General features: G+C 37.4%; 1 protein-coding gene across 1 annotated transcript; it reads right to left on the bottom strand.

Moving 5' to 3' along the window:
- Positions 1 to 1923: 1923 nt before the first annotated feature.
- On the bottom strand, positions 1924 to 15040 carry Bub3 (BUB3 mitotic checkpoint protein). Its single transcript, XM_003479821.5, has 8 exons — positions 14899 to 15040; positions 14276 to 14470; positions 13693 to 13762; positions 11667 to 11818; positions 7932 to 8090; positions 6045 to 6222; positions 5598 to 5814; positions 1924 to 3377 (listed from the first exon to the last, which is right to left on the bottom strand). Exons 2-8 carry the CDS (start codon positions 14468 to 14470, stop codon positions 3368 to 3370), a joined length of 981 nt encoding a protein of 326 aa, XP_003479869.2. The 5' UTR covers positions 14899 to 15040; the 3' UTR covers positions 1924 to 3367.
- Positions 15041 to 15436: the final 396 nt, after the last annotated feature.

The following is a 15436-nucleotide window of genomic DNA, read 5'->3' as shown; positions in this document are numbered from 1 at the left end:
CAATGAAGATGGAAAAAATTTATCCCCTATATTTTTCCCCTATATAGGATTGACATATTTGTTTTACCTAGAATTTGCTACAATGAACATCAATTCTGTAATTAATTATGAAGTAACAAAGCCAAATGTACATGTAGTACACTAAGTGCCTACATGTCAAAATTGTATTTCAAATTAAGAAACTACGTTGCCAAGCATGGTGATGCATACCTATAATCCCAGCACTTAGGAAGCTGAGGCAGGATCACCACAAGTTTGAGGCCAGCCTGGACTACAGTGAGATCAAGGCCAGCCTGAACTAAATAAAAGATCCTGTCTTCAGAAAGAAAAAAAAAAAAAAAAAAAAAAAAAAGACTATGTTATCCAGCAATATTTCAGAAGTCCTGCCAGGCATGGTGGCTCACAGCTCTAATCCCAGCACTTAGAAGACTGAGACAGGAGGCTGAGGCAGGTGGATTGTTGCCAAGTTCGAGACCAGCCTGGGCTACAAGGTGATCTCAAGGCCAGTCTGAACTGCATAGAGAGACCGTCCTAAAAGAAAAAAAAAAAAAAGAGTCCAATTCCAATATTCACATGTCAGAGTACAAAATACATATGTTCCTGATATAGGTAAGGGACTAAGATGTGCACATACAAAAATGTCAAAGTGCCAGGCAGTAGAGAACTGCCAAAAAGGTACAGAGGTAGGAAGCACTTTATACCTGTTTTAACAAAGGACACAAGTATTTGTGAGCTGCAACAAGGTGAAATACTCACAGAAAAGGGGACTTTGTGTAGGAACGTTCAAGATTCAAATTAAAACTTGAAGAAGCAATTCAGGAAAAGGAAAAGCCAAAGCACACTGACACTTGAGGATGAACAGGTGCTTCTGCACCATAAACAGCCTCTTGGGATACCAGAACTCCAGTCATTTCCGGAAATAAAAAAGATAAAATGACAGGAGTAAAAGTACAATACAACAGTAACAGAGAACAGACCTAGATCAAAGGAATGTGGGGGTCACTAAGTTAGCAATTTATGCGGGCTTCTTTAGCACTGGAGTTCTCCAAGCTCTCAGTAAGCTAACAGGCACGCAGTCCCTCAGGTAAGAGACGGCACCTGGTCTTACTTGACCAGATGCCTTTCTTCACTGAAAATGAAAATGCCTTAGGAAACACTATAGTTTAATACAGACAAAATAATGAAGAGCTTTAAATGCCAAGGCCAAATGGGTAGCTTGGCCTCAATCTTTATAATAAAGTCTAGATTTCCCACAGAAAAAAGGATGACCTGCTAACGTATTTTTTTTTTTAAGTTTCTACAGTGAAACTCAAAACCAGGCATTGCTGCCACTGTAACACTTCTATCTCATCTAGTTAGAATTCCCAACGAAGGTCTGTTCGTATTGTGAGAAGGCCTGAAATCAGCAGTCCATTCCCAGTGATCTGAAGGCTCCAGAAGAAGTATGCCTTCTGAGGAAATTACTGAAGGGTTATAACAAAATTAAGAACAAAAGAGGATAAAGAGTTCTTCAAAGATTAGCTAGGTCCAGTGGCAAATAGAGTGCTTCATGGAAAAGTGGGCCTTGAACAGGACCATGAAAGACTCAAACTGTATCTTGAAAGAGCAATCTATAAAAAGATACCTCTTTGCTACTTGATAGGCTGAAGTAGAAAGATCACAATTTGAAGGCCAGTCTGGGCAACTTAGTTTAAAAAAAAAAAAGATAGGGAGAAATCATTTGTGAGAGTGCTGCCTAGCATGCATGATATCATGAGTTCAATCCCCAGCACTGCAATCAACTAAAGAAACCTTGCGAAAAGGACTGAGCAACTGCTGCAAATTATAGGTGGCAATGCATGTGTTGTAAAAATCAGTTCAGGGCACCATGGCCAGCATTTAAAAGAAACACACACGAGATACATCACATACAAGAAGGGCAAATAATGTTTTATGAACCATTTATTTGTATTTGTTACACACAGTATATTAACTTGTGTTCTGGACTGTGGTTCGTAACTTATTTCCTACTTGGATTACAAATAAAAACACTGGAAAATCACTCCTTTATAAGACAGAAGACTTGGGCTGGAGGCTGCAGCATTCACTGAGAAGTCCATGGGAAGTGTAGCAGTAGGAAGAAAAACAAGCTAAACAGAAGCAAGACTTAAAGAGTGTGAATGAAGAAAACCAATGAAAATGCCAAGGTAACTACACCTGGGAAACCAGGGAGAAAGGTTGCTATGAAACAGTAGCAGTAGGGAGAAAATAACCTCAACAGAAAAGACAAAGAATATGAACAAAGGATAGCAATGAAAATGCCAGGGAAACTACAATCATAAACAGGTACACAGCAGAGACAGGGAGGTGCATTTGCTTTCAGAAGAGGCCACCCAGTGGAAACCCAAAAAAGCTCTCCAATGCAACTTCAAAAAAAGTCCACAACACAGCTTTAATTTGGTCACTTTTAACAATATTGTATTTTTTGTTATACAATGCCTTTAAAGTGTCCTCAACAAGATGGCTGTAACATTTAAGAGCATATAATCACTCTAAAGAACCAATACCATCAGTTAGTCCCTGGCTATTACATTATTCACCATCCCAAGGGCTTCATTCTGATTCAGCACTTGATGGATAAGTCCAGAACAGGCTGTCATTTGGCTCTCTGTATGTGGACAATGATTTCATAAGCACAGAGAAGCATGACCTAAGTGTGCTCCATGGCACTGGCACCACTAGGAAAGCATCACGCCAAAAGGTTCCCCAAGGCTGCCAGACTCTGGGCCTGTCCTGAGGGAAACTATAGTTTAGTTCTAGACCCCTGCTGTCTACCGAGGGGGCACAAGGGAGAGGATGAACGCCAACAAATCATTTTATCCAGGACTATATCCTCAACATATATCAGAGTAGACATAATTGAGACACAGTAGACTTGAAAGGTAAAATGTCACCTTCAATGCACCCATGATGAAAAGTTTTGTTTCACAGAAGCCATTTTATGAATAAATTACATTAATTACCAACATTTAAAACATCCAACATTTAAGGGTTCTCGATTTCTCATTTATTAGGCAGCAGGGAAAAAGAAGGTTTAGGTTATGCTACAAAAAGAGCCCAACTGCTCATAAACAACAACTGGGCTTCCTTGGGCGGAGGGAGGGAAATTCTTCAGCTACTGCATAAGGGTACAAAGATTTCTCACCCTAAGCAAGGTATTAAAGAATACGAATACAAATTTCTTGGAAGACAGAACACAGAAAAATTCACAAACTAAATAACAGGCCCATAATAACTATAATACATCCTTTAGGGAGGGGATTAAGCATGTACTTGTAGGAAGCAAGCAAACAAAGCTTTCCATAGAGAAACCACTTTCGCGAGATGATTAGGTGGACCTGCAATGAAGAAAATACATTTCAAAAGATGTGTTCAGACATACACTAATTTTTCACTAAAATACTCTAAAAAGTAAAAACAAATTCTTCTCTGTATCAAAAGAATTTTTAAAAAATACATATGGATAAGATAAATTTCAGTAAATATCTAAATCCTACACAGAGACATACACTTGCAAATAATATAAATTAAAAATAAAACGTGACAACAAAAATACTATGTGGAATTATTTTGACTAGGCCAAGCTAAGTTTGCATTTTGCTTTAAGGCATTATACTGAAATGAATCTCATTCTCACTATAATTTTTTTCTTTTTAACCTTAATCACCAGCGGCTGGACAACTGAAATGGACATGAGAACTATATAAATGTCAGAGAAATATGTAAACCTCATTAATGTTTCCAAAAATTCATTTAGAGATAGAAACAGGTCCAAATAGATGCCTGTCTAAATGTACTGCAATTACGTTACAATTATTTTTCCAAATACACAGATATGCTCTGTCTTTTCTCAGCTAATTACTGACTCAAACAATTTGCCCTTCTGGGATCAATTGTTTGCTAATAAATAATTGTTTACAGTCACAAAATGATGTTAGAAGGTTTTCTTATTAGTTTTCCTTCTGCACCCTAATAAGATTGAAAACTAGCTGATTCCCAAGAGTCTAACCTTAACCTCGCTTTGTTTAACAGCCCAGGAAATGATGAACCATCTGCTTCAGAAAATAATGGACGGCCAAGAGGAAATATTGTTTAATTGTAGATTAACCTCCTCATGAGGCAGTCTGAAGCAGCTTTAGAATTGGCAACTATAACCAGCAAAAGAAATAAATGGTTCAAGAGCCTTTTCCTCTACCATTTAAGGTCCAGAAAGAATGCAAAGAGATTTTTATTACTTCTACTTATTTATAAACATTTATTTCCACAGCGGAAACAAAAATCGGCAAGGTCAAAACTGACTCTCAAAAGTAGTCACTGCCTTCTAAATTTGTTTGCCGAAATACCTTTAATGCAGCAAATCATCAAACTATCTTATGCACTTAAGAAACTGTTTGATTTTTTTTAAAAAAAATCAATAAAAACCTCTTTTCCATTATTTCCAAGTTCTGATAATATTAAGATTAATAATTTCCCTGGTTTCTCTGTTATTAGTAATAAATCCACCATTGGGGAGTATGAATTGTTTTAATATCATCAACATGGCACTTAAGTAAATGAAATCTTGTCAAGTACATGGTGACCTACAAGTTCAAAAGAAAAAAAAAACAGCATGAGATCAAAATGGCCGGCCAGGACAAGAGATACGAGAGTGACAGATTAAATGCAAATACAGCCTTTTATTCAACAGGCTTCATATGCTAAGACCTTTCTAAAGAGCACCCTGTAAAAGATTGTATGATACTGAATATTTAATATTCTGCCCACTCACAGGACCTCCACCAATTTAGCAAGAGTATGAAACCAGTTTAATTCAAGGACGTATGGGAGTCCTCAAAACATTCAATAATTCCACAAATATTTACTGAGGACTTCTTTCCAGAGCCTACATGGGAGACAGGGAACAGACAGATACTTAGGGAAAGACATTTCACAGTATAAAATGTAAAAGTATCAACCTTCCCAGAAACCTGGTAGAGGTAATTAAGTAGAAAGCTTTGCTCTGTTGGTATCGAAAAATGTAAATGGTCTTTTCAGTCAACAGTTACAGCCAAGGGCCATTTATGAAAATTTCAAGATTAAGGAAATGCACTATTCTAGGGAAGGCTATCTTCTTCTAGGTTTCCAATAAGACCTGAAGGTCATTCACTTTGTGTAAATATTATAGAAACAACCTATGTGGAGAGGAAAAATTTTTGGCAGTCCAAATTCTTAAATATCTTAAATAGAATTTACTAAAATAAATTATTCTTGAATTCCTCAACTTAATTTTGAAGCAATGAGCTAGTAATAACTCCAGACTTCAAATAATAGAGCCTATTCAAGAAGAATGAGAGTTTGACATTCTTCTCTACAAAACAACTAGGCACAATTTTATCCATCAGACGTCTATCAACCTACGGATATTGAAAGCTTGGGAGAACAAGATAAAATCAACTCCAACCCTACAGTCAGCTGTAATATCCAGCAGGCATCAACAATGCTATTCATGAATTTAGAAAAATTAATAAATCCTGGGTTGAATGCAAGAAAAGGCTCAAATACAGGTGAAGCATACTCACTTGGGTTTTGTTTCTGCATCTGTCACTTGGCGAATGAAGATACCATCTTCAGGATGTTCCGTGTCATCCATTTCATACATGTATGATGATGCTATTGCAAGCGTAGTTCCATCATTGCTGAAGGCAAGCGATGCGATGCTGGTGGGGTACCGATGAAACTGGCACAGTCGTTTTTTGTTAAATGGATCCCAAATATTTACAAATCCATCAGAACCACCTGCAGTAATTTCAAAACAGTTAAAATGGTTTTTATCATCAGATCCTGAAATAACTGTTACCATAACAGCTAATTTTTAAGCTCACAGAAGTTACATCTTCCCCAAGAACTATTTTTCCCTATCTAAAAACATTTTTAAAATAATTCTACCTAACATCAATGGTGTTCAAATAATTTTTAAAATTTGCTAGTCTTAATAATTATATATGGGTTAGCAAGCCATAGTTTACCTGTGGCAAATGTATTGTGGATATTGTGAAAGGAAATGGCATTGACTGGGTAAATCTGCTCAATATTATTTTCTTTTAGTCTATGGCATTTGAAGGCATACTTTTTCTTCTGCACCTCAGGGCTTGGGTCCAAGTATTCGACTGCCACCCGGCCTTCAATGGAGCTTAATACATAACCCTGCCGAGAGGGAACCAAAGACAAAAATGGTAAATGAATTCCAACCACACTAAACAAAGATGATTATTTCAGAAACAAAGAGAAATTACAGTTACATTTTAACAAAGTGTTTAAGCTGTACTGACATAACTAAGACAACTCTAAAAATTTAGTTACAAATATTAATACCTGCTTGTGAGACATAAATCTATCACCTCTTGCTTGTACCAGTGCTTTATTAAACATTACAATAAAAAATATCTACTTATTTTGTCACACTTGAACAAGAATTTTTAGGTGTTTTAGTCTCATTCATCTCCTATCCAAAAAAGGATGCGAGTTTCTTCTCTAAAAAGTTCAAATGTGTTATTTTATGATGTAGCCTCTTCATCTCTAACAACCATTGTTTCCTTTGCCAGGAGCATCAGTAATCCAAACTGACCTGAACACCAACCTTCCATCTCAGTTGTTCAGCCTCTTATGTTTACTACTACTTAAGTTTGCACATAACACAAACTTCTGGGAATGGTCAAAAGTGGCTTACAGTTTCAAACCTTTTTACTTGCCTTTTAAGTGACAATACACATTTCAAAAAGAAGTAACATAAATTGCTGAATATGAAATCTATTTTTATACCTTTTTTTCAATCCTTCAACATAGGAAATATTTCCTAAAAACTGTTCTCAGAAAAAATTCAGTAAAAGCCTAAACTTTCTCTATGAAGCACAGAAGTCCTACAGAAATGTTTAGATATAAATGTAATTTTTATAATGCAAGCATATTTTAATCACATACTATATTTAATATCTTTAATTTCATATAACTATAATTCCTATCAATAGCAATTTACAAATTCCTGAAAAAATTTGTGATCATCATTTGAGATAAAGAGCCAAGAGAATATAACTTGGTTACTGCTTCCAATTCCACAATCACTAAAGGACATCCATGATTTAAAACATACCTGCCGTTGTAATGACTTTTCTGCCTAGAAAATTCCAATGGCAGCTAACATACCAACAACTCCCCCTTAAAACTGTAAGGATTAAGAACAGGAGGTAATTCACCAATAAACCTACTAATCTCTTTTAATGTTGACAGAGAGAGACCCACCCTGTAAATCAAGAGTTAGCCATTAGATAAGGAGAACTGCCTTACTAATCAAGATGGAGTTTGTTTTTTCAAAATCAAAGTTCCTATTGTCAGAGGGGGAAAATCACTCTATTCAGGATTACAAAAAGTCAAAAAAGAGAATAGGAAATTCTTTAAGATTGAAGTTCCAGGGTCTAGGGATCTAGCTCAGTGGCACAAGCGCCTGTCTGGCAAGGGACAAGGTCATGAGTTCAATCTCCAGTACCCAACCCCCCAAAAAAGAATTTAAAAAAAAAAAGACTACATTTCCAGACTTAAATTTTAATTTACTGATTTGTAAACTGAAGTATCTGTAAAACTCTTTGATTATAAACCTAATAAGCATCCTGTCACTGTTCACCAGGGTCAACAAATTAAGACTTTATTCAATCCACTGAGTAATCCTGTGAGCATGATTTAACTTCTCTGAACATGAACCTCTTTTCTAAGATAAGGGTTAATATATTTATTACCTTTTAACAAACATTATCAAAATACTAAATGAAAACATACTTAACAGCAAATTCTAAGTCAGTATTCCAAAACAAGATTGTATTATTTTCAGCTTCCAGAAAAGTGCAGAAAGGTTAGGTCAGTACCTGTTTGTTTGGAAACGCTCGTATGCAACGAGTCTGGTATTTCAGGCTGGACTCCCTGCGCTGCTGCACATAGCCCATGTTCCGCAGGTCCCACACTAACACCCTGCGGCCTGCTGTGCCCACAATCAGCCGGTCTCCAGACACTGAGAGCGTGTACACCTTTTAAGAGAGATCACAACTTGCTAAAATCCATCTACTTTATGAAAATGGCATATCCCTCCCAAAAGAAATCTATCTAATCATAAAGCCATTAAAAGATTACCTTGATCAGGTTCCTAAACACAAGTATGAATTTTAAGATTCTGCAGTTATTCAAACCAAGTAATTCATTAAAAAAAACCCAGCACACCCATTCTTACCTATTATTACTTACGTATTCTTCCTTCACCAAATGTCCTATAGAAGTACCTAATTCTATAGAAGCACTTTTGAAAACCTAATTTAGTCTGGTGTGTTTTTATTTCTTTTCTTTTTTGTATTGAAAACCTAAACCAATGTGCCCTAACTTGCTTGTTTCATTTAGAGACAATATAACCATGAAAAAAGAAAAAAACCTCAAAAAAGAGTTAATAAAGCTATAAAATTCAAGAATCTTTCAGTAACATAGCTTTTTATAAAACAATAATTTTCCAAGTTATTTTTCTATGACTGCCTTTTGGAAGATTTTATTTTACAACCCTAAAAAACTTGACTTTTTCCCAGATATTAGACTGAATAAACAAGCCTTCCATGGGAAAATGAGGCAGCCATCATTATCTTGCTGATTAATCGCTTTTGGTGGCACACAAACTCAAAATTTAAAGACAAGAATAGTGATCCGTCCTAGGACAAAGCTAATCCTTGCACCTTTACATCATACTAAACATTTACAACAAAAGTTCATTTTTAAGGAAAATTTTAAAAAGCATTTCACTCCCTAAAAGTGTCTATTATTATTTATCTCATAATGCTTTTTCTGTAATATTAAAATATCCACAAAACAGAAATACAATAAACCTTAGAATTTCCTGCAAGCAAAACACTTAGTTTATTGGTTAATACAATGCTACTGGTCACAATGCTGCTTGTAGACCAGAAATACCAAATTCATGAAAAAAGAAGCAAAAAAAATTTTCCCTGAACACTTCAACACATCATTTTTAAAAAAAAAATTATACTTAAGATCCAGAACTGATTATTATTTTCAATTAATAACTGATTCTAATCTAACTTAGTATTTTCAACCCTGAAAAATTACTATAAAAAATGCAGTGGGAGCCTACAAAGTAGCTCGGTGCTACAGCACTTGTCTAGCATGCGTGAAGCCCTGGCTTTCAGCACCAGCACATGGAAAAAAAAAAAAAATAGGTGCCATGATACAGTAAGACATCTCTATAACACTCTGTAATTAAACCATATGGTTAACTACAAGTATTCAACTACCAACCACCAAACAAAAAACTACGTTAGGTTACCAGTGCTACAAAAGCTGTCCTTCAATCTGGTTTTAAAATTAAATATAAGAATTTAAAAGACTGAAAATAACTTATTTAGTGTGTGCAGGTCTAAATGTAGGAAATATTGTAAAATCTATAATAGTTTACTTAGGAAGCAAAATGTTTCCAGGAAAATGAAGTTAGTCTAAGATGTACGAAGTACCAAATTTAAAAAATACACAATCCAGAAAAAAATCAAATTATAATGGTACAATCATAGAGAACTTTACATTGAATCTTTACTATACAGGTGACATACAAGCTTCTAATACTGCTTTGTATCTCGACTGATCATAAATCAAGTGAAACCACTGTCATGCTACTGACTAGGTACATGCATTTATCAAAGAAAGTATTAAAAAGGATGACATAATGAACCTTGCTGAACCAATAAGCAGCTTGATTCAGTGTGCCTGTCCCATTATATGATATTCTGTCAGCAATTTATCACAGTTCTTAACATGTTACATACAACCATAAATCAAAACTAGAAACAATGCAATTATTTTATTCTGAACAAAGGTCTTGCCAGAAGTAGATTCAACTGTGATATGACAAAAATAATGGTTCTCTGGATGCACTACTGTATATAACGATGGCTAACAGGAACTGAATAATATGTTTACAGTGAGGAAACAGATTTAAGTGAAGGGTACCCTTAAATTGCTAACACAATCAACCTTCAAAATTAACTAACACCTGATAAAGTCTTGAGGAGGATATAACAACAATGCCAAATTATACTTTCACGATACAAATCAAAAGGCTAAAAAGTTTCAGTTTTAAAAAGTTTCATTCACTGATAGTCTTCAAACTACATTTCTCAGTATTTATATAGAAGATGTTATAAAAGTATATAGTGAACATTAAATTTTTAAGAATTTAGTATAGTAAAAGACACTGCCATTAATCCCCCATAAAACACTCCCTCTGCCTTCACACAGCCCACTGCTCTTGCCAGTTTCTAAAGCAGTTCGGAAAGCCCTTTCTTGTCTCTAGGTGGGATAATGCAAACTACAATGAATCTACTACCGCTGAGTGCCATCCAAAAGAAAAGCAAGCTTATTATGACGCATTCTCTTCCACCTGTTCTCAGCTGGCATCTCACACTGTGCTATTTCTGGCTCTTCCCCAAAGTCAAAATGTCCATGAAAAGTGAATGTTTCGATCAACTCAACACACCAAGGAGCTGTGATAGTACAACTAAAGACACTCATGAAAGAGGACTTCCAGAACTGCTCCAGAAAGTTGCAAGAACAATGGAATAAGTACATTTGAAGCAAGGGAGACTATTTTGAGGGGGATTAATGGTAATGTGGCCTTAATGTAATAATTTTTTAAAGTTAAATATTCACTTCTTAAAAACCATAATACACAAAAGAAATGACTAAAAACTAGCGAATCTATAAAACCAGTGGAGCTACAAAAAAAAAAAAAAAATCACAGTAAGACACACTGCCAAGAACAATGGAATAAAGGTTTCACAGCAGATGGGAATATTTTGAGGGGGATTAATGTCAATGTGTATTTTACCGTAAGTTTTTATGGGGGGGTGGCTTCTAGAGACAGGGTCTCTCCATATAGTTCAGGCTGGCCTTCAATTCCCTACATAGCATAAGCTGATCTCAAAACTCAACTCATATCCATCTTCCTGCCTCAGTCTCCTGGTGCTGGGATTATAGGCATGTACCTCCACATCTGGCAGCAATAAATTTTCTATTTTAAACATTCACTATGTCTCTTCAATCACATTTGTGATCATATACACAAACACACACAAAGTAAAAGCCAGAGAACACAAGATAATCATTCTCACTAAATCTGAAACGATATCTCAATTTCAGCACCTGTTAATTCAAATGAAACCCTGAGGTCACAAATGAAAATGAGTGATGCTCCATCTTATTTTCTTGTTTGGTCGCTTCAAACTCATTTTAAGATAACTGATAAGTTTTTGTTAAGTGATTTTTCTGAAAACGTAGTGAGCGGTCACTCAGTCCTAAGATTTAAACATTAACAATACATACAAACATGTTCATTTACACCTGTGCTCTCTAGTATGAGTGTAACAACTGATGGAAAACAGATGACCCAAATCCTAGTTAACTTCCTTTATTTCAAAGCAATTCGACATAGTTGGGTTTATAAAACAGACACTGTCAACATTTAATCTCTAAATTAAACAGCATATTCATCAAACACACATCTAGACAAATGACCTCATGGACCGTAATTCTTCCGATAAACATTAAGACCCTACCTTTTCAGGCTGAGAGAAGGTCCCAGCATTACAGGGAGTTCTGGGATCCCACAGTTTAACTGTCTGATCCCAACTTCCAGTAACCATCACATTCACTTCTGGACAGTATTCAACACATCTAATAGGGGCATCATGAGTTCCAACAAGGTTTTCTATACAAAAAGAAAAAGGAAAAAAGAGCTTTACTCTACTAAACAAAGATTCCTCAACTGTAATGATTCTGTTCCTCCAACTCCATGAAACTATCTGCATCCAGAAAAATCTGTAACTACAAAATGTTATCCATTCTTCTCTGTTCACCTTATAATATACAGTTCGATTTATTATGGCATGTATAAAGACTACCTTGAATTTCATATTATGTTAAAATGGTCGCAGGTCTACTATTATCCTCCCGTAATTACAAGCTTCTTACCAGAACTCTGTACCTCTGCGTTCATCTAGTACAAGGTCTGTCTGATACACGTTAGGTGTTCAAACAGAACCTGTTGAGCAGATAAATGAATGGAAAACTCTACTCTTTGGGATCTTGACTCATCTTCCCATTTAACCAACACTTCAAGAGATTTACTTATGTGGTTAAACAATTATGAGAGGCAAGGATGAAGTCTTACCTTCACTTGGTTTTCATGGCAAGTCAAATTTCCAATATATAACTTCTTTCCTACCAATTTCAACTTCCACAATATTTTATTTATTCATTCTTAATACTAAATGCCCACTATGTGCTACAACACATACAACCTGCCAAGCATACAAAAATAGTGTATGGTCTTGAATCTCAAGAACATTATCTTTTTAAAAATCATTTTAAAAAGGGAAGTACAGCATGGTACCTCAGTTCACAAATCTAGTTCACTCCACGATCCTGGGAAAAACAGACACTTCTGTGTTCAGGCAAAAAAGATGGCTGCGGTCATCTCCATCATCTCATGTAGACTTTGCAAACAAACAAACAAAAAAATTTGCCAAACTGTTCACAAACAAAAGTATTCATGAACTAAGGTACTATTATATCTTGTGAGGTTTGGCAATGACTTTCAGAAAAGCAGCAACTAATTTTCTTAAATCAGTCTATTAAAATTTTTTTTAAGTTTTCAAGTAAGGAGAATCTAAACCTGCAGGCTGATTTATTTCACAGGGCAAAATAGTGACAAACAAAACCAAACATAGGCAATTAAAAGTTACACAAGAATATGACTTTTGGGGGCTGGGGATTTAGCTCAGTGGCATAAGCGCCTGCCTTGCAAGTGTGCGGTCATGAGTTCAATCGCTGGTACCGATAAAAACGAAGACTATGACTTTCATACAATAGCCTCTTCTGATTAGATGCTTATTTTTGTTTTTCTTTTTTTGATGAACTGTACCATCTTCCCATCCATTCTTTTGCTATCTAACCTGGCCTCTATACAGTTACAGTCCTGTGCCCTGCCATCTCGTTCAAGTATACTTATGTCTTATGTAATGACACTCAGAGAACTCTGCATTTGGGCTCCCATTTCAGCCTCTACTGTGTGAATGTTATAAAAACTTAGTCATGTCATATCTGAGATTCTTAGAAATCACTTCCTTCCAAATGCAATTGATGTATACTCTACTGCTACATAGAAGGACTGATATAAACATGGTTAGCTGTTTTGTATTTGCTTTTAACATACTTTCCTTTGGTTTAAACTGAATTAGTTTCTAAAAAGACAATCCTAAAACACCAGCACTGTCGTAGAAAAACTTATTGAAAGCCAAACCGCTACAAGATAGTTTTCTTTCTAAGGACAAAGTAAAGATCAAATAAAATTACGTGACATAAACACGTAAGACAATACTCAAAATGAGCTCTATTGCAAAAATGTTTAGTGACAATGATTAACATTTGAACAAAAGAATCCTACATATACAATGTTTTTACTTGCTCCTATTTGACTAGTCACCAAGTAATTCAGCACATCACTCTTCCTACATAAATGATTATACCTTAATATAACCTTAATATATCAGTGAAGAAAAGCTGGAAAAAATGTGGTATTACCTTGATCAGTATTCAAATCATGCATTTTCAACTGATGGTCTAATCCCCCACTCCATGCATGCGTGGGATCCTATAAAATAAAGTTTTACAGAGCTTTAGAGAGCATTTCAAAATTCCCATTTAAATCCTATTTCTCCAGCCAACTACTCAGTTTATCCCCAGGATAATGTTCACTCCGCCCACCTATACAAAACATCCCACAAAAGTAATTGGCAATTGAGGGGACTGCTTTATGCTGATGACTCCAGTAGCTGAAAGCAAACAGGCATTTCTTTTAAAAAGCATCCAAATTAAGTCTTGCTGCAAATACAAGTATCCTATGTACAGAAAGGTTACAAGACTACTCCATAAACCTGACCTTGAAAGAGCACACTGAGGTTCCATGTCTTCAATCCCAAAACACATATGTAATTCACAAAAGCCATACCTACTTCAAGGCAAGTACAGTACTCTACAACAGCTAAGGAGTCGTCCAAATAACTCCCAGTACAGAAGCCTCTACGCAATACTAACAGTACTTTGCTACTATCATGGTCTATCATAATACAGTAAACAGAGAGGCGCATTAACCGAGGCCACCTACATAGAACGCGCAGTCCAGGACCGCGCCAGTGTGCTGGTACTTGAGCCGCATGGAGTTGGCTGGCACATCGTAAAGGCGCACCGACGTGTCCCAGGAGGAGACCAGCAGGAACTGAGAGGTGTTGGGGCTGAACTTCACAGAGGAGATGCCATCCTCGGGTGGCTGGTTCAACTTGAACTCGTTGGAACCTGTCATCTGCAGAACGTGAGCCGAGTGAGTTCCACAGTTCCCAGGTCTGCGAAGGTTGGCAAGCCGCGGGGCGCGTAGGTGGGGAACCCCCAACCAGGTACAGGTGAAGACAACTTGCGCGCGCAGTCTGCGCCCGCGCAGAGCCCAAACCCGCCGGAGTCAAGACTGGCCCAGCCCCTCCCGAGCCCCGCCAAGCCCCGGCCCAGTCGGCCCGCACACGCCTACGCGGGGCACTCTTTCCGCACTTCCCAACCCCGCCAACCACGATTCCACACTCGGTCCTTTTCCTCCCTTCTCCTGGGTCCATGAAATAATAAAGGAGAAACGATAGACTCGAAGCCCCACCCCGCGCCGCGCGCGCACGGATCCGCCTGCTGCGGGTCCTGGAAGTCTGTGTAGAGTCCCCTCCTGCGCCCTGCCCCTCGCCCCGCTACCTTAGCCTCTCCACAGATGCAAACGTCTCTGTCTCTAGCTACCGCCGCCGCCTCCTCAGTTCCTCGGAGCACTCTCCGGTTAGGAGATGGAGGCAAAGAGGAAGTTCCAGCACAGGCTTACCATTGGTTGGTTTCAAACGCCAACGGCTAACTCTAGGCAGCCGATTGGTCCTTTCGGTTGCCTGCCTCCGCCAAGGCAGCCATCCTGTTCCGGCTCAAAGGGAAACCGCGGTTTTCCGCTCACGTGGTCTCTACACGCTCCAAATTGAGGCAGCGTGCTCAAACTGGAGGAGCCGAAACTCCAACTCCCAAGAAGCAGCTCGCCAAAATGCTCTCACGCCTGCCCACGCCCCTACGCGGCACGATGGGAGATGTAGTTCCTATAGAGCCGACGCCCTGATCATCCTCTAACTAGTGGGCAGGAAAGACGCTTGGCTGTTTCCCCACCTTAGCCTTAGACACAAGAATCCCATTTTGGTCAGTACTCCTACAGAGCTAAATTATTCTTTTCTTTTCTTGGCGTTACATATGTTCGCGA

Source organism: Cavia porcellus, unplaced genomic scaffold (genome assembly GCF_034190915.1).
Source record: "Cavia porcellus strain 051 isolate PalLab524CR breed Dunkin Hartley unplaced genomic scaffold, mCavPor4.1 scaffold_2, whole genome shotgun sequence".
In the NCBI taxonomy this organism is placed as follows: Eukaryota; Metazoa; Chordata; class Mammalia; order Rodentia; family Caviidae; genus Cavia; species Cavia porcellus.
The sequence above is the reverse complement of the archived record's forward strand: the minus strand, read 5'-3'. Positions and strand labels throughout refer to the sequence as shown.

What these genes read in the sequence shown, in the direction of transcription:
- Bub3 (XM_003479821.5), bottom strand. Translation starts at nt 14,470, where the DNA reads ATGACAGGTTCCAACGAGTTCAAGTTGAACCAGCCACCCGAGGATGGC. An exon ending in TGATTTGAATACTGATCAAG is followed by an intron (nt 11,819 to 13,692) that starts GTAATACCACAT and finishes CTTTTTGTATAG; the next exon opens with AAAACCTTGTTGGAACTCAT. An exon ending in CCACAATACATTTGCCACAG is followed by an intron (nt 5,815 to 6,044) that starts GTAAACTATGGC and finishes AAATTACTGCAG; the next exon opens with GTGGTTCTGATGGATTTGTA.